The sequence below is a fragment of the Crocodylus siamensis genome, chromosome 4, assembly GCF_052110815.1.
Source record: "Crocodylus siamensis isolate JL-2025a chromosome 4, ASM5211081v1, whole genome shotgun sequence".
In the NCBI taxonomy this organism is placed as follows: domain Eukaryota; kingdom Metazoa; phylum Chordata; order Crocodylia; family Crocodylidae; genus Crocodylus; species Crocodylus siamensis.
Window position 1 is genome coordinate 112,492,747 of NC_143398.1, and position 25,347 is coordinate 112,518,093.

Here is a 25,347-nt window from a genome sequence, read left to right on the forward strand (position 1 = left end):
CTCAGGTAAAACGCTAACCCAGAAGTTGTTGAAAATCCATTTCATAATGTCAGTTATGGATAAAATACAGAAAACAGAATGTGCCTGCTTAAGTTGAAGTTTGATTTAAAAACCCAAGTTAATTCCTATATAAAGGGAAATGGACTCTTTAATCACAACAAAAGGAAACAGATCCCGGGTTTAGGGTAAAAAATCCCCTAATGCTCTCGCACACGCACGCACGCACACATACCAACAGCAGACTCCTCCTGACACAACCTAAGAGGCATATTATACATGTCTAAATGGGGCATAGCTTCATTACACATCCAGTTAGGTGTTTCTTAGCACTTCTCATTCAAGACATGATCTAATCCACAAGGGGCCTGAGGTCTGATGGTTCACGTGCAAGGTAACGTAACTACAGGCTTTCAGCACTGTGCCAGTTTCCCTCATTCCTGTAGAAAATAACTCTGGAGAATAACTATAGTCCCATTTCTTCAATTCCTGGTATCATCAATTCACTAAAGAGATCTTAACAAATTTTTCTCCATTCCCACAAGCTGGCCATTTTAAAGGAAAATAAGCACCAGCAGCAAGTGATTCAAATGATGTGTGTGTAAGGGATGGAATGGGTAAAATGCTTAATAAACGACACAGCTTTACCAGTGCTCAGGGTAGCTCAGGCTCTGGTAGCTTACATCAATAATGCAGGGACATGAATTACTCGTAAGCAGCCAAGCAGCTGTTCAGTAACAGAAAATTTGCGTACTTCTAATAAATGTTTTGCACAGGCACCCAGCAGCATCACTGTTTTGGTGTAAATTGGTCTGCTTCTTTAACAGCAATTTCTGGAGGTTGTACTAGCTGACTGCAATATATTTCAATTTGGCGCACAGGACAGGTCTAATCTAATCCAGTCTTGCCCCCCCCCTTTTTTTTTTGTGGTGCCAGGTATTTTTAAGGTATTTCCATTTATATTCATAAGTGATGGCAACATAAACATTAAACCCCTAATTAATCTTCTTTAGCCAAATACACATGGCAACACCTTCTACTATCTACTATGTGCTTCCTCCTTCTACTATCCAAACCTATTTAAAACATCCTTGGAGTGCCAAGATCAATGCTGTGTGAACTGCATATTCTGTCAGGTTATTACTGTGAAGCATTTATTTCACAGAGATTTACTTAACAGTTTTCAGTAAGACTTCCACAAACTATATTTAAGCATCTGGAATTTACAGACAATCAAGTTATGGAATCAGAAAAGGAAGGCTGGAAAGCACCTCAAAGTCATCTTGCCCAATCCCTCCTTAAGGCAAGAGCATCCCTGGCTAAACCATTCCTGTCAAATTACAAGTAGTTAGCACGCAGACAGGCTTCCCTTGAGATCAAAAACTCCTAAAATCTAGGAGATGCCAGCCCCACAGCATAGCTCCTTACCACAGTTGCAGTGTCCCTAGCTTCCTCAAGCCCATCCTCCAGTTCACTCAGAGATTCCAAGTCAAGATCTTTCTCTTTTTCCTTCTCCATTAACTCTTTTACCCTTTTCCGTCTATTCTTACTGCTTCCATAAACTCCAATATCAGTCCGGGGACTCAAAACCTGTAACCGACAAGACAAGAATGTGGGTTCTCAGGACAACAACAATGTAAAGAAAAACATTCCAAACCCATACTGCTATGTTGGCTGAGGAACAGATGATAGCACATGTATCATGTATACAACCAGCCTCATTATACTGCAAAATAAATACCTCATCCCTCTTACGACCCTGCTGTAAAACAGATGAAAAACTGATGAACATCTTTGATACCTATAAAGTAATGGCAACATGGAAGGGAATAAACACAAAAAACTAAGACTGAAATCAGCCCCCAGTAGAATAGCTTGAAGCCCTGGAATATTAGTGTAATCAAACAGGTACTGTAGATATTTTCAACTGGATTTTGATCCCCAGGATCCTGCATAAGGCAGCCTCTAGTCTTGAACTGGGACCCGAGGCCGCACTGTGGCCAATGCTGATGAAGAGTCAGACACATGGCAGACCTGAGTCCGAAAAGCAAGGCTGCACATGTGATATGTAAAACCCTGAGGCATGGGAACTCAAGAGTATGGAGACACTCACCAGTCTGGGACTCCTAGTGCTCTGGAACATACATTTAGAAATGCATATACAGCTCAGCTGGGCTGTGCATGCAGTTTTCAAACCCAGGGCTGCTGTGTGTCCAACCCTGATACTCAGCTGAACTCTGATAATCAGACATGGAGCATGCCCAGGACCAAGGGACATAGCCACCCCAGCTATGGAATCAGGCTAGGGGGCAGCCTCACATCCAGGTTTGGCCTGCCAGCAGCTGTATGATTGGGATTTGAGGAATTTTATACCAAATCCCAAGCACTGCACATCATGTCAGCAGAAAGCTTCAAAGAGACCGTATTAAAAAGACACAACAGCAAGCTATCCTAGGCTATCTATGCACATGTCCCAGTGTGTTCTAATTAGAACATGTTGTCCAAGCAGACTTGATTGATAGTCTGCTGGAGTGTTCCAATTAGAATGCTCCAGTGTGCCTCATCCTCACCTGTGTTTAGTGTCCCGCATTTCAAAATAGTGGTGGAGGAGCTTTAGCTAAAACTTGACAAATGAGCTTTAATTACAACATACCTGCAGCCATTTTGAAATGCAGGATGCTGAATACACATGACCCTGTGCTCTAATTTTAATTAGAGCAGCTGTCTGGGAGTCACTCTAATTAAAACACTGCCCAACCCCCCCACACACAAACACACAGGAGCATATGTATAGACACCCCTAATGTTAAGGAAAGATGGCATAGTAGGAGACCAATGTGTCTTCACCAGAAGTTTTTAACAACCCTAAAAGAAAAAAACACTAGTTCTGCAAAAAGGGGAGACTGCTGAGGATGAGTATGAAAAACAAATCTTAAGCAGAGCAAGGGGACAAAATCATGTAGGGGCCTAAAATATAATATGAAAAAATTCTATAAATACACTGGCAGCAAAAGACAGACATAATACATGTAGTAACACAACCCCTTCTTCCCACAAACCAGTTTTGCCCCACCTTCCTAGCAGCAATAGCTGAAGTTCTCAGTATCCAAAAGGAGACAGAGGGCCCTGCCACCTCCCTCCCTCTTTGCAGGAGTGAACCTCACATGCCATTCTATCATAATGAAGAGGAACCCAATACAAATACCTCCATCCAAATCAGCTCCCTGGACCCAATACAAAGCTGCCTGCTGCTCACCTGTAACAGAGTGTAGCTTGAGTTCTTCTTCAAGAAAGTCCTTCCTGTGCGCTCTCTCCAGGCACGTGCCGCTGCTACCTGAGACTCCAGCTGTGGCAGTGCCTCAAGACGTACTGGTATTGGGCGGCCTTTTGCAGACAAGCTTTCCAGTTGCTCCAGATAAGCGTAATTGCTACCATTCTGGGGTAGAAGACAGTTCTCTGAGCCATGGGACTGTGAATTATAACACCATACCCTCTTTGACTAAAACAGAACTTCATAGCCTTTAAGTCTGAGTGCCACTTTGTTCTTTCTTTCTTCCCATCTCACTGATATCCAATACCTAGTTCTATATGCAATACACTTCCCATTTGCTAATGGACAATCTGTTGTGAATGGCTGTCTCAAGAAACTAGCCTGGAGATCTTTCAGCCTTCGGATTCCCAGTTCAAACAGTCAAACATAGTATTCAACTGCTGGTCAGGAGCCCGGAAGAAATGAGCTGTTAGTCTCAGTCCAGTTACCAGCACGCAAGACTACATGAGGTAGTCACCATTACCAATGGTATTTCTGGTCCAGAAACTGCAAATTCACCTTTTCTCTAGAGATGACTTCCCTGGGCTAATGCCAAGCTATATCCACAGAGTACTGGAGAAGGGAAACTTGGACTATGCTTGCTCATAGTCCTGTACCTATTCCACAGACAGAGGTCCTCAGTCTATAGTGGTGTCAAATCCAACACCTTACATTATGTATACATGGTAAAAAATAAAATGAAATCCTTTCCAGCAGCTCAATTACTTAAGGACCTAGGTGCACCAAGTCTCACCACAGCTAAGCATCTGCCAATGCAGTGAGTAGAAAAAACAAACTTTGAGCCTAAATGTGTGTCTCGACAGAGTTGTTGTCAAGGTAACAGGAAAGGGGGAGAAGACCCGCAGAAATGCTGGCCTTTGTGTTCCTTAAGGGGATGCACAAAAAGAAGCGGAAAAGCCTGGAACAGAAATCCAGTGGGGAAAACAGATAGCAGCCCAGAAAGAGAAGTACAAAGGTCAAACAAAGACTGGGGTTGGCAAGTTTAGGAGTTAAAAGAAGGTTTCTGCTCTGGCTTTCCTGGGCAGTGTCTGTGAAGAGCACACATGCCTGTCTGAAAAGATGCAAGCAAGAGATTACAGTCCCTGTTGTTACCCCTACCTGAATGGCCTCCACTTTGGCTGTCCAGTCTCTAGCCCGATGCAAGGCTTCTTTCAGTGTCAGTACATTAGGCAGGTAAGCTGGGATGTTCTTTGCTTCATTCACAATGCCCTCCAGAGCCATCATGCTTTGACGTGGTCTAGAGCGAGAAAAACCTGATTCTAGCCTTCTCTCAAAGTGCTAGTCAACTGTAGCCATGATTCCAAAAGGCTGTCTGTGCAGCTGATATCACTGGACTGCAACAAAGTATACCACGACTCTATTCTCATCAGGAGGGGCCTGTTCACTGATGCCAGCAGAAGTGAGGAAACTGATGATCTACACACCATCTTAGTTAGCAGACCATGCATCAAATCTCAAATTCAGTGTTACAACCCTGAGGAAGCTGGTGCTGGTAACATACTTGGAGTAAAAAAGGGTTACAAAAATACCCATGGGACTTCTCATACCTTCCTGCTGTGGTCATTGACAACCAGAATGGAGCACCATCTCCACTTCAACTGACTGACCACCTCAGATTACTACTTTTAGGAAGTCAGGCAGCAGGAAGCTGGTGGTAATGTTCACAGACCCTACTCACTGCTACCTTTGTAAGACACAGGGCACACATTTCAAAGGAACCTCCAACTGTTACTGAATAGTTACCAAGGGAATACTTACCTTGCCTGCAGACAGACTTTGGCCTTCTCCTCCCACCTCTCAGAGACAGTTAGCAGCTCCTGCAGCTCAGCCATGGCCTTTTCTACAGCATGATGTGGTGCCAGCCCAACACCTGAGTCAATCAGCTTCTTCATCACATCCAGGGTGACCCTCAAGGGGTCTGAAAGGGTGGACCTCACCTCATCCAGCCAACGTGCCTGCTGCAGTTCTTGCTTCAGCCGCGGCAGTTCAGGAAGTTCCACATAGAGGCCAGAACCCATATCTATCAACATTTGCAGCTTGGAAGAGTCTGGGACCTCATCCATCATGGCCTCTTGAGCACGCTCATGAAACTCCTCTACATCATCCAGCAGGTTCTGAAATCATACACATCAAACATGCTCAATCAGCAACAAATGCCATGATAGATTCAAGCTGTGAACCCAAGAACGACCAGCCACATCTGGGTTCACACCTACTACACACAAGCTAATCTATTATAAACCATGAAGATTGAAAGCTGCAGGAAACAAGCCTGTACAAGATGTACTCTAGGAACATCAGCCTCCATCAGTGGGCAGGCAGGACTACGGTGCAGCTGTGACTATGGTAGCTGAGCATGACCCCAAAAAGAGCTTTGTAAACTTCCCTTAGAACATTATCTTAAAAGAGAAAGTTTATGTAAACAGATGATTCATTCTCCAGGGTGCAACATTCTTCAAGGAGGAAAGCCCATTCAGTCCACCTCCCTACCAATAAAGGACTACTCCTGGAAGCAAAAATTACCCTGCAGCTTTTATATCAAAAAGCTTCGCCAGGTCCATTTTTTATGCTAACGAAAAAGAAAAAGAAAAGATCCAAACGCACCTTTACTTGTCGGGCTTGGCTGATAACACAGGGTAGGCTGAATAGCTGTTGAACAAATGCTTTCAGTTCTTCCATAGTCAGCTTGGTCCGAGTCCTCCCACTATCCTGGCTCAGTCTGCTACACAAGTGAAGGGAAAATTGCAGACAAAATTCGAGAAAAGAGTGAGAAAGCAATCACTGGGGCAAGTTCCCAACCAATAAAACTATAAAAATACAAACAAGTTACAAAAAAAAGTCTTGTCACTTTGGCATTCTAAGAAACAGAACAGGATCATCAGACAGTTTATTCAGAAACTACAAAGCTCCAAATTATGCCTGCTTTGGGGGAAAAAAAGCCAGTAAAAATCTGTTATTTCCCTAGACACATTTTAGAGCTGCTGAAGCAACTACAGCAGGGATGGGCAATATATGGTCCATGGGCCAGATCTAAGTGATTTTATCTGGCCCATGGCAGGTCCCTTGGCCCCACCCAGTTCAGAAGCAGGGGGCAGCCCGGGCTATAAACACACATGGCTGGTCCTACCACACCCAGCCATGGGGGTGTTGCCTGGTGCAAAGCACAGCATATCCTCATGTGTAGCTCTAGGGCACACCAGGAGTTGCAGTCTGTGGGGCTGGGCAGCGTGGCGGTAGCAGCCAGACTAGGCTTCCCAGCAGCTCCCGCAGCAGCAGCTTGTTCTCACCCTCACTCTGGCTGTTGCTGCCCGTCTCCACTGCCACCGCTGGACCCAGCCCTGCTGCCCAAGCACCTACCACAGTTCTGCTCTGGGCCCCAGCCTCATGCTGTCACTGACCCCTGATCATGGCCCCACCCACACCCCATCGTGATCCCACTCCCTGCTCACCCACGGCCCCATCCCATCCTCTCAGCCAAACGTGCCCTGTCTGCAGGGGTCCTAAGACAGTCTCCATGGAGATCCTGCCTGCCCACTCTGTCTGGCATCCCCAGTGGTGGGTACAGGACAGACGGGGCCAGATAGGATCAACTGACACCTTCTCCCGCCCCCTCTGCCGGGCAGTGTAAACTGCCATGATTGGGGGCTGAGGCTGGGTTGGCACTCCTCTGCCCAGCCCTCAACAGCTCACCAAAACTCATTAAGTGGTCCTCAGCCCAAATAACTGCCCACCTCTGAACTACGATGTAACATTACAGAGGAAACTAATTCAAACAGCTACTGTAAACAATACTCGAGAATGCTAGATGTGGAGAAAAATTACCTTTACAGCAACTGGAACTCTTCAAGATGCACTGGTATGGGAATTGACAAAAACATCTTAAGCACAAACCCAGAACTTTTTTTTACCAACAGTGTCTGTTGGGGCTGGACATGCACCCTATGCCGTCTCTCTGACATCACAGGGTAAAAAAAAAAAAAAAAAAAAAAGCAGAAACAGCCCAACCTATCTCTAAGTGCCTTCCCTAAAACAGAAACTCAAAAAAGGACTCTGCACCGGCAGAGAATGAAGGTAGTTGCATGTGGTCTAATACATCTCACTGGCCTTCTTTGCCCACTTGTCCACACTAAGTCTACAGCAGGTGAATAACTAGCAGGTATCACTCAAGTAGGAGTCTCAGGAGAACAGCCCTTGAACTAGGCATTTGATACAGAAGCTGCCAGAATGGGGTAAGTTAAATGTAAATTTATTAATTAAACTTCACATATGGCTTTTTTACAAGTTTCAGAGAAACACTCCACTGAGACAAGCCAGTGATATTAAAAAGGGCCTAAACACAGTATGCCTTAAAGCAGGGGTGTCCAACCTTTTTGAATGTGGGGCTGAATCATGAACTTTTTATCACCCAGTGGGCCGGTGAGCCATATTCAAAGGCCTCACAGGAAGCAGTATCACATTACCCCCTCGAAACAGAAGTACAGTGTTTATTTTCATTTCCAGTTACAGCACCTCGGGCCTCAAAACAGCTTGGAGGGCTGCATGGTGGCCCGCGGGCCGTACATTAGACAAGCCTGCCTTAAAGCAAGAGGAAGGAGGTAGTTTATTCAAACAGAAAATTTTAACATTGTTTATCATCCATTTAGTAAGTTGCTGAGAGCGAGCTCCTTTGACTCTTTATGGAAAGCTATCAGTGTAGGTCTGGTACTTATTCACACACCACATGTCCCCCGAAAATTAGACTTCCAAAACTGGAGTTCATACACCATAAGCAGAAAAGTTGATTTTATGCCCAGAATGGAAGTACCCCACTTTGATGCCTTCTCCATCCAAAGTTTAAAACCAACTACCCTGCAGCAGCAGTGGCATTTCTATTCAGGCAGTTGAGGGAGTCTATTGACTTGATGCCTCACTACTCCTCACTTCACAGGTGTTAACGACTCTCTCCTTTTTAATAGTCTTGATGTTCTATTAATTAAGCTTAACTTTCTTCTGGCAAATTTGCTGTCAGCTAGCTACATCTGGTCTCTCTCCTCCTTTTTCACAGCTCTAGAGAGGATTTTTGGGTTTTTTTTCGTGTTTCAAATCCATAGATTCACCCCTGATGACCAGTCTTCAGCGGCAGCTACAACTTTGAGTTTCTTGCTGAGGGTGAGCGAGCTGAAGAACAGACTCTGTCTCTGCTCTATGCAGCCAAGACTCTGGAACAATATTTTTTCTTCATTCCACCTTCCCAAAAATAAGACGCAGGTCTTATTTGAGGTGCATGTTATGAAAGGAAAATAGAGTGATTTACAAAGAGGCTTTGTTCTGGAACAGAAGAATGATGGTCTTTAGAACATCCACTGCATGGAGTTTATTGTTCCCAGGAGAGACATTAGGCTTATGAAGAATAGCTTAATTGAATAAATTAATGTTTATGACAGTTCAAAACCATATTTAGTAATAATTTTAGATGTGACCCAAGTCACGGTTCAGAAAAAAGGGATGGCCAGCCCAAATGTTAATACTGCTCAGCATCTATACAATGTGATGCCTATCAAATCATTTTAGTAGAGAAGTAATATGAACATTGGTTCAAATGGAAGATTAATCACAGCAGGTAAAGCACCACCATTCAAGATTTGGGTAGAGACCAGTCTTTAATTGTTGCAAATGTGTGAATTTAGCCTAACAAAGGATGGATAGGGAGGGAAGATTTAAACCACCCCAGATGATCATAGAATCATAGAAAATTAGGGTTAGAAGGGACATCAGGAGGTCACCTAGTCCAACTCCCTATTCAAAGCAGGACCATCCACAACTAGATCATTCCAGCCAGGGCTCTGTCAAGCTGGATCTTAAAAACATCCAAGGTTGGAGATTCCACCACCTTCGCTAGGTAACTTGTTCCAGTGCTTCACCACCCTCCTAGTGAGAAGGTTTTTCCTAATATCCAACCTAAACCTCCTCTGCTGCAACCTGAGACCACTGCTCCTTGTTCTGTCGTTTGTTACCACTGAGAACGGTCTAGCTCCATCTTCTTTGGAACCTCCTGAGTCACTAAAGGCTACTATCAAATCCCCTCTGTCTTCTCTTCTGCAGATTAAAACCCAGTTCCCCCAGCCTCTCCTCCCAAGCCCTAGCCCCTGAACCATTTCTCACTGCTCTCCACTGGACTCTCTCCAACTTTTCCACCTCCTTTCTATAGTAGGGGAGGATGGGGGAACACAACATTGGACACAGTACTCCAGATGTGGCCTCACCAGTGCAGAATAGAGCATAATAATTACTTCCCCTCAATCTGCTGGCAACGCTCCTACTAATGCAGCCCAGTATGCTGTTAGCCTTCTTGACAACAAGGGCACACTGCTGACTCGTATCCATCTTATTATCCACTGTAACGCTCAGGTCCTTCTCTGCAGGGCTGCTGCTTAGCCAGTCAGTCCCCAGGCTGTAGTGGTGCATAGTGGTGCACTTGTCCTTGCTGAACCTCATGAGATTTCTTTCAGCCCAGCCCTCCATTATGTCTACAATCACTCTAAATTCTAGCCCTACCCTCCACTGTTATACTATACCCCCCAGCACGATGTCATCTGTGAACTTGCTGAAGGTACAATCTATCCCATCTTCCAAATAGTTAATGAAGATATTGAACAAAACCGACACCAGAACCAATCCCTGGGGCACTTAATACTGGCTGCCAGCTAGACATTGAGCCACTGATTACTACCTGTTGAGCCCAACAATACAGCCAGCTTTCTATCTGCCTTACAGTCCATTCATCCAACCCATACTTCCTCAGCTTGCTCGCAAGAATGCTGTGGGAGAACGTATCAAAATCCTTGCTGAAGTCAAGGTATATCAAGTTCACTGCTTTCCCTGCATACACAGAGACAGTCATCTCATCACAGAAAGCAATCAGGTTGGTCAGGCATGGCTTGCCCTTGGTGAATCCATGCTGACTGTTCCTAATTCCATTCTTCTCCTCCAAGTGCTTAGAAATGGATTCTTTGAGGATCTGCTCCTTTTTCCAGGGACTGAGATAAGGCTGACTGCTCTATAGTTTCCTGAATCCTCCTTTTTTCCTCTCTTAAAGAAGAGCACTATATTTGCCCTTTTCAAATAGTCTAGAACCTCCCACGATTACCACGAGTTTTCAAAAATAATAACCAGTGGCTCTGCAATCACATCAGCCAACTTCCTCAGCAACCCTGGATGCACTGCATCTGGCCCCATGGACTTGCACACGTCCAGCTTTTCTAAACAGTTTCTAACCTGTTCTTTCACCACTGAGGGCTTTCATGTTCTCCCCAGACTGTGCTGCCTGGTACAGTAGTCTGGGAGCTGACCTTGCCTGTGAAGATCAAGGTAAAAAAGGCTTTGAGAATATTAGACGTTTCCTTATAACCTGTCACTAGGTTGCTTTCCCCATTCAGTAAAAGGACCCACATTTTCCCTGATCTTCCTCTTGTTGCTAACATACTTGTAGAAACCCTTCTTCTTGCCCTCCATGTCCCTTGCTAGCTGCAACTCCAGTTGTGCTCTGGCCTTCCTGACTTCATCCCTGCATGACCGAGCAATACCTTATACTCCTCCCAAAGTATCTATCCAAGCTTCCACTTCTTGTAAACTTCCTTTTTGTGTTTAAGCTCACCAAAGAGATCTCTACTAAGCCAAGCTGGTCACCTGCCCCATCTGCTATTCTTCCTGTACACTGGGATGGTTTGTTCTTGCACCCTCAGTAAGGTTTCTTTAAAATACAAGCAGCTCTCCTTGACTTTTCCCCCCTCAGACCAGCGTCCCAGGGGATCCTGCCCATCAGCTCCCTGAGGGAGTCAAAGTCTGCTTTTCTGAAGTCCAGGTGTATAGCCAAAGTTGAATACAAGTCCCCAGTGCTTCCAAGGCAAATTTCAAACTAGATGCTTGAAACAGAAAAATCCAAAGGCTGGATACAAATCTGAACAGAATGCAAGGAGGAATGTTAAATGGTACCACAAAAGCAGAGACCAAGGAATGAAGCCAACTTCTTGAAAACCACTTTCAGAAAAGGCACAGATCTCCTCAGGGAGAAAAGGATGTGGCAGATTAAAACATTCTTCTAACACAGCCAGTGCTTAAGGTATAGATACAGGTGGGGCCTCAGATTGGACAGTATGAGTGGTAGTTACTAGAACTACAAAGGATAGCAGAGAAATGTTTACCTCTGGTAAATGGCAAAAGTTCTGGAAACTACAATCTAAGAAGGAGAGATACTACAACAAAAACTTATATTCCAGGAAAACAGTAACATCTATGGAAGCTGTAAAAGTAATGTCAGTGGTCCACGGAGGTGTAACAAACAGAAACAGCATATGATCAATAATACTGCTAGTAGAGTTCCAGCAGACATCCTTGTAAAAATGCAGTACTGATGAGAATTGAACAGAGGAGTGATGTGGATCAAGAAGTGTAGAACACAGAGTGCAACTAATATGGAAGATAATTTCCAATCCCTGAAGACTGATGGTACCAATGATGTTTCAAGGAAGTTTGATAAGGAACTCTTGGCCTTCTCTGTCAATGTTTAGACACAAACCATGCCAAGGACCATCTGGAAAATAGTATTCTTTCTTGGCTCAGGCTGTAGGATCAAACTCACATAAGGAGGGATGATCAGAAGGTTGAGAGTGCTTGAAGCAACACAAGGTCTCAAGAGCCAGAAGATCTTATTTCCTAGAGTGGTACTTGATAAAACTCGTTTCGACACAGAGAGAGACTAGTCCCGAGAGTAAGACATTTCACATAGACCTTTGTATTTAAAATAATTTAAAACAGGCATCACTAGATGTCTCTGCACAAAGAAAAGGAATTACAAATACCATATGGTCATGCGCATCAGCAGCAAATATAACAGTCTTTCAGGCAGGGTAGATTTTAAAATACTGTTGGCTCTACTCATTTAAAAGATTTAACAAAACAAAACAAAACCAAAAAAACCCGCCTGAAACATTATGCAGAGAAAAAAACTACATTACATTAATATTTAGGTTCCAAAGTCAAACACGTACAAATTAAATGTCAGACTGCTTATGTAATCATAATTTGGTGTCTTTGCCTGAATGCATAGTGGCAGTCTAATTTCAAGATCATGTTCTCTCCACAGGATAGACACACAAGAAAAAGACTTCAGCCTGTATGGAAAACTAAACATTTGTTGTTTCTTAATTGAAACACTTGATTTTACAACCCAAGCAACAGTTTTTTAAATGTTTCATTTCGTATATTTAAGCTGTTACTCACTGCCATTGTGTGCTTAGTCCACAATGCTTAAAGTTTCATTAGTGTATTAAACTTCACTTTTAACTATTTTTACCTTTACAAAACAATATTTTAACTTTTACAAAACTGAAAACTCTCAACCTTACCTGTGTTTTTGTTTTTTGCTTAGAAGTAGCTGAGCCACCGAAGCACAGGTCTCTGCCTCTTTCACAGCATCTCTGAGCCTACGGAAGAGATCATTCTCTGGATACTTCCTGTCTTCAGCATCTTCCAACATCACTCTCAGCTCAATCACGTCTGCAATAATAAAATATAAATAAATAGTCCATACATGGAAAAAAATCCTTTAAAACTGCTTACTAGTCCTCAGACAAGTTCCTAATATGCTTGAAAAGAAATGAACAACAATGTAGTATACCGATCTAGCATGACAGTTACTTTAGATTCCCTGACCTTCATCAAGAACATCCCTCCTCTCATATGCTTAAAATACCAACCTTAACCCACTCCAGTATCATTCTCACTACACAAGTGGCCTAAACGAAGGCTGGGATTCCCTACGCAAATACCTACAATGAACAATAGAAGTCTGACCTTTCTTGTGGTTGAGGTTGGCAGACAGAGCCTCTGTAACTCTACTGACCCAGGTATCATAGGACTGTGCTCTAACTTTTACTCCATACAGCAAAGAAGGAAGGTCTTCTAATGGGTAACGGTACCTGGAAATAGAAGGAAAAAATATGTGAGTGTTATAAGTTCATATAAGACAAGGGAAACTTTTTTTCAGAATCCACCACGTGAGGTTTATAAGAAAAAATCCCTGCATCAACCCAGACTTTTCTGTTTCAGGGGCAAAAATAGGACATGAGATGACTAAAGATATTGTTTTTGGCTCGGACAATAGCTGTATTTAGCTACTGGCCTTCATACAACAATTTAGACATGGTATGGGAGAGATGAAGACTTACAAACCTTAGACATTTCTTCTGCATAGGACAGGGACACAAGTCTGTGGGATGGTACAGGCACACAAGCCTCTCAGGATTACAAGAGCAAGTAAGAGCGGAAAGGAAGCATGTAGTTCTGCAGGCTGTACACTGACGTTCGTCATCTGGAACCAGTTCAAATACCTCCTCTTCTGACATCAACACTCCCTAACAAAAAAGTGACACTTGGTAACGACAAGCAAACTGCCTTTCACAAAACTCGTATAAAATCCGAATCACATAAATAGGATGAAAGGAAGGAGTATTTATGGTATTTACCATCTGTACAACAGATTCCCTCAGGCGTGTCTCTTCCTCTATCAACAAAGTCATTTCTTTGCAAACCATGGCAGCAAGTCCCACATCCAAACACTCTGGATCCGCTGCCATCTTGAAGATCAGCTCCTCATGGGAGAAAACGCAGTGACGCCTTAGCCGCCGATAATGGTTCACACACTGACGCCCAATGGGAAGCTAGAAAAGGATGAGAACCACCTAGGTCAAGAGATGGCAACCTAACAGAGGGCAAGAAGTTGGTCAGATTTACGCCTGTGGTGTTCAAGGCTGGCAGAAGCTTCTGAGGACTTGGGTGGGCGGAAAGCAGGCTAGGTCTGACTGGGCAGTAAAGAATCCAGGGGAGCTCCAAGATGGTAGTAGGGTCTCAGAAAGAAAGATACCTGATCAGAAATCTTTAAGTCCCACCTAAGCAACCAATCAGCCCATAGAGCTATTTTAAATCAGGACGACAGGTCAATCCCATTCACAGGGATTTCCAGAATTTGCGCCGCAAGTACACAGCACGGCAACTTCTTTCATCTTGGAGTTTCCGCTGCACATTCCCCTACCACCAATTGGCAGAGGGGTCGTGCTCACCACTTGTGCCTGATGGCTGGGAGGCGAAAACTGTTGTGGTAAGGTCCCTCCGCCAATTGGTGGTGGTGGGGCATGCAGGGGAAACTTCAAAATTAAAGAAGCTGCTGCACTATGCACTTCCAGTATGAATTTCAGAGATCCCTACCCATTCATTCCTACAGGGGGTTGACCTGTTGCCCAACCCTCCTAAGGATCAAATTGTGTTAATCCGGCCACCTGTTAGTGAAAGACTGCCAACCCCCAACTTACGTCACTGGAGCGGGGGGGAGTGTAAGCACTGCAAAAAGCTGTTTCCTACTTTACTTCCCTTAACAAGAGGTAGGGAAAAGGTGATACTCAAAAATACATCCTAAAGAACAGTGCCAGCAGGAAGATAGTTGACTATAGTAGTCATAACGGTACCACAATAATCAAACGGCAGGTTTCCAGAGTCCAGAGGAAGCTATACATCTTTTTAATAAATACATAAGAATTGGCCAGTGGATTCCTGGAGTTAAGCAAAGGAATCTCATTTTACTAGTCTGAATCCAGCAGTTATTCCAAAAGCTATATGCAGGCTGAATGACTGGTACAGGCAAACAAGACTAGAAAATACTGTAATCCTTGAAAGACCATCTCCAGTCAATGTCCAGGAACCCCACTAAATTATAAGTCTCAATTTATAAGACATTAAAACAGTTGTAGTGGAAACAGTTAAAGTCATCTGACCTTGGGAAGAGTGTGCACAAAATGGGAACGTGATTCTTACTCTATAAATATAGCCCTACAGTCACTGGTAGAGCATTCACCAATATCACTAAACTACTGAAGTAACCCTTATGTCAGTTTCTTGATATGTTTGGGCATTGTGAAGAAGATGACTTCAAAAGCACATATGCAATTAAGAACTGAAAAGATTGACACGGAGAGGAGTGAAGGACACCAAAATCAAAATTGAACCTCTACCATACAACAGCATTACCCCACATAAAAGCAGAGAGGACAAAAAGTTTAAGAAAAATCTTTGCAACCCTAAAGCTAACCCAAGTCTCAAATGCTGAGTTACTTGCTTAAAAGGGTGACTGCACTTAACTTTCATCTAGAATCTTAACTTTTCATCTAGAAGGACTGAATTATAAGCCCCTCAAATTAACTTTCTGTTATAAAAACCTTGACTAATCTCTAACTATAGCTATGCTGGGCACTGCTTCAATAGTCAAGATAATGACCCATCTAAACTAAGTAACTCTTTCCTGTATTAAGCTGCTAACAGGGACATGACAGAGATATGCCACAGAACAGACCCAGTCAGCAGTGCAGAAGTTCACAGCCTCAGCGAAGTTGTAACCTTGGTTAAATCCGGAGTGATAGGCACGAGGAAATGTCACAACAAACTCGCCAGCACACTGATTGGTTCTGTACACCTAAGTACAAACAAGAATACAAAAAGTAAGGTAGGAGAAGGGGAAAAAAAATAATAATCACTGACATTTGTAGCAAAGGTAAAAAATTTATCAAGAGATGTTCGTGAAACCTTACCTCTAGAAGTTAACAGAGAAATTAGCTAAGTTAGGACAAATTAGAAGACTGCTTACCCTTTTAAAAATAAGAGGTTCTTTGATAACCTTATAAAAAAGGGCTGTATATATATAAGGCTGAAAGTCTCAGCAAGCAATTCTTCCTGTCTGGATTCCAAAAGGAAGATTTTTCTACTATCAGCAAGGGATCATAACTTGATCCACAACATAACAAACATTAAAAGCCTCTGGAAATAGTGCGTTTTGAGATGTTGGGACAACTGTCAGAGAAGCAATTTAGGCTATCAAAAACTGGCTGTGACAGAGTTATTTAAGCACCAATGACAGTTTCATCAAATATGGGGAGTTAATGAATATGAGCTTTTACAAAATTTTTGACAAATAGAAATGCTCTCATTTTTTTTCTTTCAAGGGAAAATTTTTAACACAAAAAATATATTGTAACCACTGCACCAGTGTTTCATAGCAAAGAATTTAAAGAGCAAAAATGACTAAAACAAAATCAAGTAGGAAGCTGAAAAGAAAAAAATACACCATATATTTAACTTAATTTCGTTCATTTTTTATGTATTTTTTGCTTTATATGCAATTCAAAGAGAAACCTGACATCTGTATAGAGGAACACTTTCCCGTGTTGTCATAATGCACCCCACTTTTGAAACAGATATTAAGCCCTTGTGCTTCAGGGTTTAAGCCAATCTTTTATTATTAGATATTTAATATCTTTTTCTGATGTTACGACTCCTTAACAAAAATTTGACACTTAATAGGCTACTTCAAATCTGACTAGTCAGGGTTGTTACTACTTCTCATAAGGCACTATGGACTGACAAGATTCAGAGACCAAATTAGATGGACCTCCAATCTAAATCAAGCATGTCAATTTCCACAAACGGTGGGAATCAAAATATAGTGGTTAAGTGGTATTTAACCAGATACTAAATTTTGCTATTTGATCCTTTAATGGTTACCAAATACAGGAACAAAAATAAATATGATATGTAGTGCAGTACACTCCACTTACATGCATATTAGGCAATTCCTTCCCTACCAGCAAAATGCCTATCCGTCATCTGCACATCAGGTAAGTACATAACATCTTTTAACCCCACTGTTATTTTGTAATGGAAATGCACTCTGTTTAACTATAAATGGTGAAGGGGAAGAGGCTGTTTGGAGGTCTACTATTAAAAGCCCTAAAATTGACAGGACCTGGTCAATTTCAAAGCTGCTAATAACACAGCAGTAATTAATCAACACTGTTTACATTAAGTTGGCTAAATATAGGGGTGCACCAATAAAAATTTTTTGGGCCGATACTGATGGCCAACTGCTGACCAGCCATATCAGCTGATACATATCCAATTGCCAATATGCAGCCTGGCAGCTTGGAGAGCAGTCTCCAGCTAGTAAAGTCTGTTGAGGGGGAAAAGGAGGAATGTGGCGGGGGGGGCAAATCGAGGCCCCTATGGTGAGGGAGGGAGTGGGGCTGGGGCAGGCACTGCACAGCTGGGGCCGGGCAGGGTAGAGCTGCAGACAGCTTGCCCAGGGGATGTAGGGGAGTACAGATCCCGTCACTGTGTGCACGCCAGGTGAGGCATCTGTGCATGGGGCAAGGGCAGGCTGATCATTCAGGGCCAGAGCTGTGCCAGCCTCTTTCCAGCAGAAGGGCTGGGCTGGGACTGCGTTTGGGCAGGGCTGGGCTACAGCCACCCCAAAATTCACTGTAGCTCCCCCTCCCAGCGCTGCTACCTGCCCGAAGTGACGATCCAGCCCAGTCCCCACAAGGCTGGCATAGCCCGGGCCCCAAACCCACAGTAGGCATCCCGCCCTTGCCCTCAGCACAGATCCAGAGGCAGGTGTGCCCCATGCCTTCCCAGGGGTATGCACAGTGGCAAGCTGCACCCTGCCCTGCCTCTCTCCCCCCTCGCTCCTGGACGAACTGCTTGTGGTTCCATATCATGCTTTGGCACCCCAGCTGTGCAGCACTGCTCATCATAGCCCCACTCCCTCATTTACCAAGGGAGCCTTGATCTGCAGCCCCCATGCTCCTTCCCTCCCCCAAGCCCTGGGAAACACAGGCCTAGTAGCCCTTGAGGGTACTCGACCCGCTTCAAGAACTTGGAGGGCTTCCCTCAGTCTGAAGCACAAATAGTGGTCTCCCTTAGTCAGCCAAGCCAAGGGGACCCCAAGACATAATCTAGACCCACTCCCAGTAAGTCTCCCACAACAGGTAAAAAGGATAACTTTGTTAGTTACAACGAATAGATTTGGAATAGGGTACAGGGTACAGCAATACCAGAGAAATCCCATAGAGCAAACTGGCATGGCTGGGTCATGCATCTGAGTTACTGCAGGCTATGTATCTAGTTAGATCTCAGGTAGCTTACTCATGAGTATCATCCAGAGGCAGGTGGAGATTCCACCTGGAGGCAGGCAGTTCACTGATCAGGAGTTTGAAGAGAGAGAGCAAGCTTCAGATGGTCCAGCTTCTCTGTCTGTCTGTCTCTGTTTTCATCATGGCTATTGCTCCTCCTCTTGGGCAGTCCTTAACTTATATAGATCTTATGATCTCATTTATCTGGTCCAATGGAGACCAGCACCCGTTAGCTGCCAGCCAATCAATTTGAAATGCATCACTGGATGCCAGGTAGACTGGCAGGGTCTCTAGCACCCTCCCAGTCAGGTCAGAATTGCTTAGAACAACAGGGAGTGTAAGCCCCTCACCCAGGTATGTGATGCCAGTCACACAGGCAGAGGGAGCAGGCTTCCCCCCTCCCTCAGGAATGTATCCAACTCAGGTTACAACTCAGTGTCACGTCAAAGAGGGATGTCTGCCCTCTGCAGGGTCCAAATTAACCAAACTGTCACAGCCAAATTGTCACAGCCTACATCACTTATGGCATGAGTGTCACAGGTTGGCAAGCCATGCTCTAAATGAGCTAGGGCAGAATGTACCCCCCAGCTGAGTTCTTAAGTTCCATTCCAAACCATTATTAAACAATTCTGTCACAAAACTGTGTATGTAGAATATATATGGAGAAAGTTCTTCTGTCCTACTCACAGGCACACCATGCTCCATTAGCACATTGGGGTTCATGATGGTGACCAGCTGATGCAGGAGATCAGGCTGAGATTCAAAGAGCTCCGGGGCCAACTCTTTCATCACCTCCTCTAGTTGTTCTGCTGCGTGAGAGGGCACCCCATACCACGTCTTTGGCTCTCCCCTGGCAGAAAATATAATCAACAGTAATGCACACTGAAGGAAAGTCAGCAAACCATCCTGCGGTCAGGTAAGCTCCACAGAATCTTCACCCACTTTGCTCCCCTTCAAACCAAGACATTTTGCAAGTGGGCACAAACATCCTCAAATCAGAGGTCATTATTTATTGGATAACATGACTGAAGCACACTAATTTGACAATTAAGTTAATTACTCTAGAACAGTGGTGCTCAAACTTTTTGGTCAGATGGGCAGTGCACAATCCCTCTTTAGGCCAGATCTGACAGGGCCTCATCTGACTGTGCAGAGAAGGGGAAGAGGAAGCAGGGAGGAGGGGGGGCAGCCCAGCCCTAATCAAGCCCTGATTGGCCCACCCCCATGGGAGAAAGGAGGCATGGCCTGGCCCCAACCTGGCCATGTGGAAGAAAGGGGGCACGAGTAGAGTGACCTTCCGTCCCAGCTCAGCCAGGACAGTCCCGGACTTAAGCAGCCAGTCCTCACTGGCTGAGAATTATACTGTGCATCCCAGAAATGGTATGGAGTGATGCAACCCAGCTTGCTAGCAGCTAGCAGGCCTGGAAGTTCCAGGTGTCTGGGATCTCCCTACGGTCAGCCTAGGCACGGGCCGGCCCCATGTGCAGTGTGGAAGTGCAGCCTGGCATCGAACCAGTCCTGTTGCTGGGTGTGGCCCAGTTCTAACCTGGCTGGAAAGAGGGAAGTATGGTCCAGCCCTGCAGGCAGGAGGGAGGGGGCATGGCTCAGCCTCATGGGGATAAGTGGGTGCAGCCCAACCCCAAGCCAGCTTTAGAGGGAAAGGGGCATGGCCTGGCTCTGATCTGGCTGTGCAGGGGAAGGATCATGGCCCACCTCCACCCAGCCCTGCAAGACTTGGAATTTGGACATCGGGAATGGATGGCAGTATTAACTGCCACTGTTCTCCTGTCACCAAATTTCCTAGTCAATGGGGAGTCCCGCATGCCAGATTCCAAGGCTCCACCGGCCACTTTTGGCCCGCAAGTCAGAGGTTAAGTATCCTTGCTCTAGAACATACTCCATAATTATATTTTCTACTAATATCTAACAGATAACAAGCAGGCATTGTGCTATAATAGGCTTAAGTGAGAAGTTAAATGCTACACACAGACTGTGATGTTTCCAAATACCATTTTTCCAGGGAAAAGTCTGATAAAGCTGTGTCAGTTATCTGGACAGCTAATCCTAATACCTCAGAAGAGACATTAAACAGTTCTCCCCTATGACTAGACTGGGTTTGGAGCAGTCCATTCTCAGAAATCAGTCGGAAGAGAAGAAAAGAAAACAACTGAATCTGAGATGGCAAATGCACCACACAATTCTGACAAGACAATGCAGCTGAAAGCAACCATTTTATTATTATGCATGATCTATTACTGGAAATCATAATTCTGAGCCACTGGAGAAAAAGCAGCTGACTGGGACTGAACTGCTGCTTAACTCACAGGTAACATATATAGTCATAAAAATATGTTAAACATGAGAGAATAAAATCACTTGGGAAAAAAACTCTCTGCAGTCAATTGCATTTTGAAATTCCTCTTTACTGGAATTAATATAGAATCCATTTATGAAGACATAGCTGCTGCTCTGATGTCTAAACAAGCTCAGTTTTCCCAGTTTGTCTTAGTAATAATGTGTTGTATTGGGCTATGAGTCAAAAACGAAGTTTCTATTACTCAAGAACTTAAGCATTATTTTATATCTAAATACATTACAAAAGTACTCAGAAGGCAACCAAAACCTAAAGAAATACTGTATTCATGAGACTGATTTGCGTTCATTTCAACACCCCATTTGTTTTCTGAAGACTTCAGTGACACCTGCTGGTAAGACACAGCCAGTAAATCCCATCAAGAACAATTTTCCCTAATTCACCAGAAGGCACCAAAACCTACCAGAATGATGTCATGCAAGAGCCAGTACCTGAATTCTAACCAAATATTCCCCCTGAGCTCTCAGGTCAGATCTTGTTAGCCAGCATACTTCTCCAGAAACTTATAATCCGAGGGCAAAGACATTTATGCTGTCCTTACCAGCATACAGGCAGGTACAGGCTTTTTATTCTGAATGGGAATGCTTGCTGCAGCTTTCCTTATACACTGCTCCTTTATGACTATGCCTTGTATACTGGAAAGATGACAATGCATGTGGTTTGCTCACAGTGATTTTTTCTTTAAAAAACAAAACAAACAAACCAACAAAAACCCCAAAAAAACCCAGCCACCTAAACCAAGTTAAGAGTCACTTTGAGGTTCTCTCCACTGGAAACATGATCGATACCTTACATAGAGACACATCTGCTGTGATATCTTGACAAGTCATAAATCAGGCCTCCTTTAATTCCAAAACAGGGACACACCAACCTCTAACTTTCACAATAGGATATCTTATAGCTAAGCCAATATAATTATTTGCAAGAAAAACCCCTCAACATGTGTGTACACATGCACACTTGCTTAAAAAAGATTTGCTCAGAACATAATATTCACCAGTATTGGAAAGCTATTTAAATGTTCAACCAGAAGGTTGATATTGAGGTGCTTTATATAATGATACCTACAATCCCCCTACTTTCTATTATCACTAGTTTCATTTCAGGGAAATGCAAAAAAAAAAAAAATAGCAGTTAAGTTCTTTGCTCTTATAAACAACTTGCACAGCATATCAGTAAGAAAGAATACCTGCAGGCATTACTACATAGAACTACACTAGATCTTAACAGTAAACAGAGCAGCGTAAGGAAGGAGGCCAAGAGAAAAGTCCACAAGTGTCCATACCAGTGCAGGTAATTGATGGAATAGCTCCAGTGATCCTCGATGTGCCAGCAAAATGATGAGAAACACATCCCTACGTAAAGCCAAGGCACCTTCATGCCAGAGATATCTGCATTGATGTGAGCAAGGACTGACTGTTCCAGAATGGGCATGTTATTTAGGTTCCAACCAGAAAGTGCATACTCCTGCCAAAAAAGGGAGAAAGCTATGAAAAAGCCAGAAGACGTGCAAACAAGCCTCTTGAGAAGGTAACCCCAGAACAAATGATCCAGCCTATTAATTTCAGTACTAGCCAGTGACTGGTATTCTGCCACGCACTGGCCTCAAAACTGGAATATATTTCCTTACATTCGAGCACTTAACAGAACTAGATGCTGATCTAGGGTCTGATTACTTCAATGAAATCCTAATTCTCTTTGTGTACGCTGCTTTAGATCAGTACCCCAACATGCTTAAGATTCCACTTACCCAAATTATTGTGCTCTATCCAAAATACACTGACACAAAAAAGTGACTGGAAAATGACACTAACAGATATACAAAGGAATCTAAAGTGAAGTATGGCTTTCAATGAAATCAAGAAACCCAAGTTTTACTATGCCTTCTCCTATGATTTCAGCTTAAAGGCCCATTTCACTGCAATACGATTCACTAGCCAATTGCTAGTTAAGAATGATTGGGGGGGGGGGGTTGCACCACCCAATGCCCCATGCTGCCACTGCTCTGCCTCTGGCCCCGTGGGCCCTCCCACCTCGTCTGGCTCCAAGTGCCCCAGCCCCCTCCACTGGATCCACCTCCGGCCCCATGCAGCCCACCCCAACCTCCGTGGCGAGGACAGCGCTGCAATGACAGTGGGGACTGAGGGGCTGGGCCCTCTCCCACCCGTGTCCCTGGTGTCATGGTGGAGGATGCGGGGACAAAGCCCATGTCCAGCCCTGCCCCCGCTTCTTCTCCGACACCATTCCCCCCTCCACGTTGGATCTGGGCCCGTTTCTTCTCTTGCTCCATGGTCACCGCCTGTGGGGAACAGGGCCACAGGTCCAACACCTCTCCATCTGTTCCATTGCCACCACCTGCAGGGATGGGAGGCATGACCAGTGGCACTGGCCTTGCCCCCACCTCCATTTTCACACATTGCAGGAAACGGGGGTAGGGCCAGCAGCACTGGCCCCACCCCCCTCTCCTCCATTGGCTCCATTGTTGTGACCTACAGGAAGCAGGGCAGTGGGAGGTCTCCTATGCCCCTGCTGTCATGAGGCCCCACCGTTCCCCCTCTGCCCTCCAGAGGGGCATGTCTAAAGCATACGCACATACCGAGTAATGTTGAGCTATGGGGTCACTGTGTCTTGAAATGCTGTTGAGTTTGCTGGGGCACAGCCCAATTAACTATATGTTAAATCATGGGCTTTGGGCTAATATCATGCAGAGTTTGTATTATACACAAGTAGATGCCAAAGTGGTGCTAAAACTTGCAGCAGCTTCAAAAAAGGGTAACCTGCATCAATTTTGGATGAACTAAGTCTATGGGCACCCACAGTAATTTGCCTATATGGAAATTACTACAGGCATGTTTATTTCATAGAATCAGCAAATTAGGATTGGAAGGGACCTCAGGAAGTCATCTAGTCCAACCCCCTGCTCAAACCAGTACAATACCCAACCAGATCATTCCAGTCAGGGCTCTGTCAAGCCAGGCCTTAAAAATCTCCAAGGATGGAGATTCCACCACCTCTCTAGATAACCTGTTCCAATGTTTTATTACACTCCTGGTGAGAAAATTTTTCCTAATATCTAACCTAAACTTCCCTTGCTGCAACTTGAGACCATTATTCCCTGTTCTAGCATTTGCCATCATTGAGAACAGTCTAGCTCTGTCTTTTTGGAACCCCCTTCAAGTAGTTGAAGGCTGCTATCAAATCCCCCCTCAGTCTTCTCTTCTTCAGACTAAATAACCAGTTCCTTCAGCTTCCACATCTATTTTCATTGCCCTCTGCTGGAATCTCACCAATTTGTCCACATCCTTTCTACAACAGGGGCCCACTATAATTTCAAAGCCTGTGTTTTCACATTAGCCCCTCACTTCCACATGCTCAAGGAGAGCAGAATCTGACACTGGGGTGGGGAGAGGGGAGACACTGCAGGGAGAAAGAAGTTTGAGGCGAATGGGGGCAGAGGGCAAGGGGGCTACCTGACCTCTCCAAATTTATTTTCTCAGCTGTAGCAGTGACAGGGGGCCAAATTCAAGGCAAACCTCCAATAATTAGATTGGGGCGGACAATTATTTTTGGCGAAGGGCTGCCTAGCAAGTTTTGCCAAGCTGTAGAAGGCCACATGGGTAACCCCGCCCCTTAACAGGTGCCCCACCCCTGATTGCCATCTTGGGACTGGAAGTCCTGTCTCAACCTCTGATGCTTGCCCCTGGAAGTACTCCTTCGGAGAAGAGGGTTTTTGCTATCTTAGAACTGGGAAAAAAACAAAAACAAATTATGTACTAAAAATCAAACACCCATAATATTATATTTTAATTCAATTAAAAAATATACTTTTGTCATCATACCTTTGTGTTCGTGCTTTATATGTAGAAGTGATCGCATAATAGCTCAAAATGTAGTCTTACTCTTGTATAGTGTATGGGGTGTGCAGCGGTGGTGAGGGGTATGGGGTTTGTGGGGAGCTGTGGATGTGTGCATGTGTGTGTGGTATTTGTGGGACATGTGATTATCTTGAAGAGGGTGTAGCTGTGGGTTTGCAGGAAGGGTTGCAAGGGGGGAGCCAACCAGGCACTTGCTGCCCCAAGCCTCATGGCTGCATTTGCGCTCCGGCAGCTTCTGCTGCCACCAGGAGACCGGGGGCTACCAGGGAAGGGCCTGTCAGGCTTGGGGGACAGTGGGGGGGGGGGGGGGGAGGGCAGGGTTCTGGGAGTGGCACGAGTCAATGGCCCGGAACATGGGAAGCCCAAGGAGGTGATGCAGAACTTGCATCGTGCACCTGAGGCTTGGGGTAGCAAAGGCTTGGCTACCCCACCCCCACAGGTAGCCTGGGGGTTGCCACCACCCCAGGGGGATGGCCCAGCCCCCCCACACCCTGCAGGAGCCCAGCGGCCTAACAGCAGCTTGCCCCCCAGCTCTGGGACAGGCAGGGAGGCTGTGCCAGGAGCCAGAGCAGAGCAGCAGCTGTTTTTCTGCTATAGAAGCTCCTACAGCTTCAAGGAGGCTGGGGGCCCTGGGGAAGCTCCTGTCTGGCCCTGGGAGCAGTGCAGGGGGGGACACCTGAGGCCACAGGTGGCGGCACTTGGCCCAAGACACAGGAAGTCCAGGAATGAGGCACAGAAGTTGAGTCTTGTGCCTGAGGCTTGGGATGGCAACAGCCTGGC

At 44.8% G+C, this 25,347-nt stretch overlaps 1 protein-coding gene across 3 annotated transcripts in view; it reads right to left on the reverse strand.

Moving 5' to 3' along the window:
* The window catches only part of KDM5A (lysine demethylase 5A), a 79,610-nt gene that overhangs the window by 16,805 nt on the left and 37,458 nt on the right, over positions 1 to 25,347 (reverse strand). For 2 of the 3 annotated variants that reach the window (XM_090043395.1, XM_090043397.1), the window contains 12 exons: positions 21,978 to 22,159; positions 19,006 to 19,168; positions 15,708 to 15,827; positions 13,831 to 14,025; positions 13,538 to 13,719; positions 13,160 to 13,284; positions 12,712 to 12,862; positions 5,933 to 6,050; positions 5,087 to 5,442; positions 4,427 to 4,565; positions 3,254 to 3,433; positions 1,426 to 1,587 (listed from right to left, as the gene is read on the reverse strand). In XM_090043395.1, coding sequence (XP_089899521.1) covers positions 1,426 to 1,587; positions 3,254 to 3,433; positions 4,427 to 4,565; positions 5,087 to 5,442; positions 5,933 to 6,050; positions 12,712 to 12,862; positions 13,160 to 13,284; positions 13,538 to 13,719; positions 13,831 to 14,025; positions 15,708 to 15,827; positions 19,006 to 19,168; positions 21,978 to 22,159 — 2,073 coding nt within the window. The remainder of the gene's footprint in view (positions 1 to 1,425; positions 1,588 to 3,253; positions 3,434 to 4,426; positions 4,566 to 5,086; positions 5,443 to 5,932; positions 6,051 to 12,711; positions 12,863 to 13,159; positions 13,285 to 13,537; positions 13,720 to 13,830; positions 14,026 to 15,707; positions 15,828 to 19,005; positions 19,169 to 21,977; positions 22,160 to 25,347) is intronic. The other variant, XM_090043396.1, reaches the window with a different exon arrangement.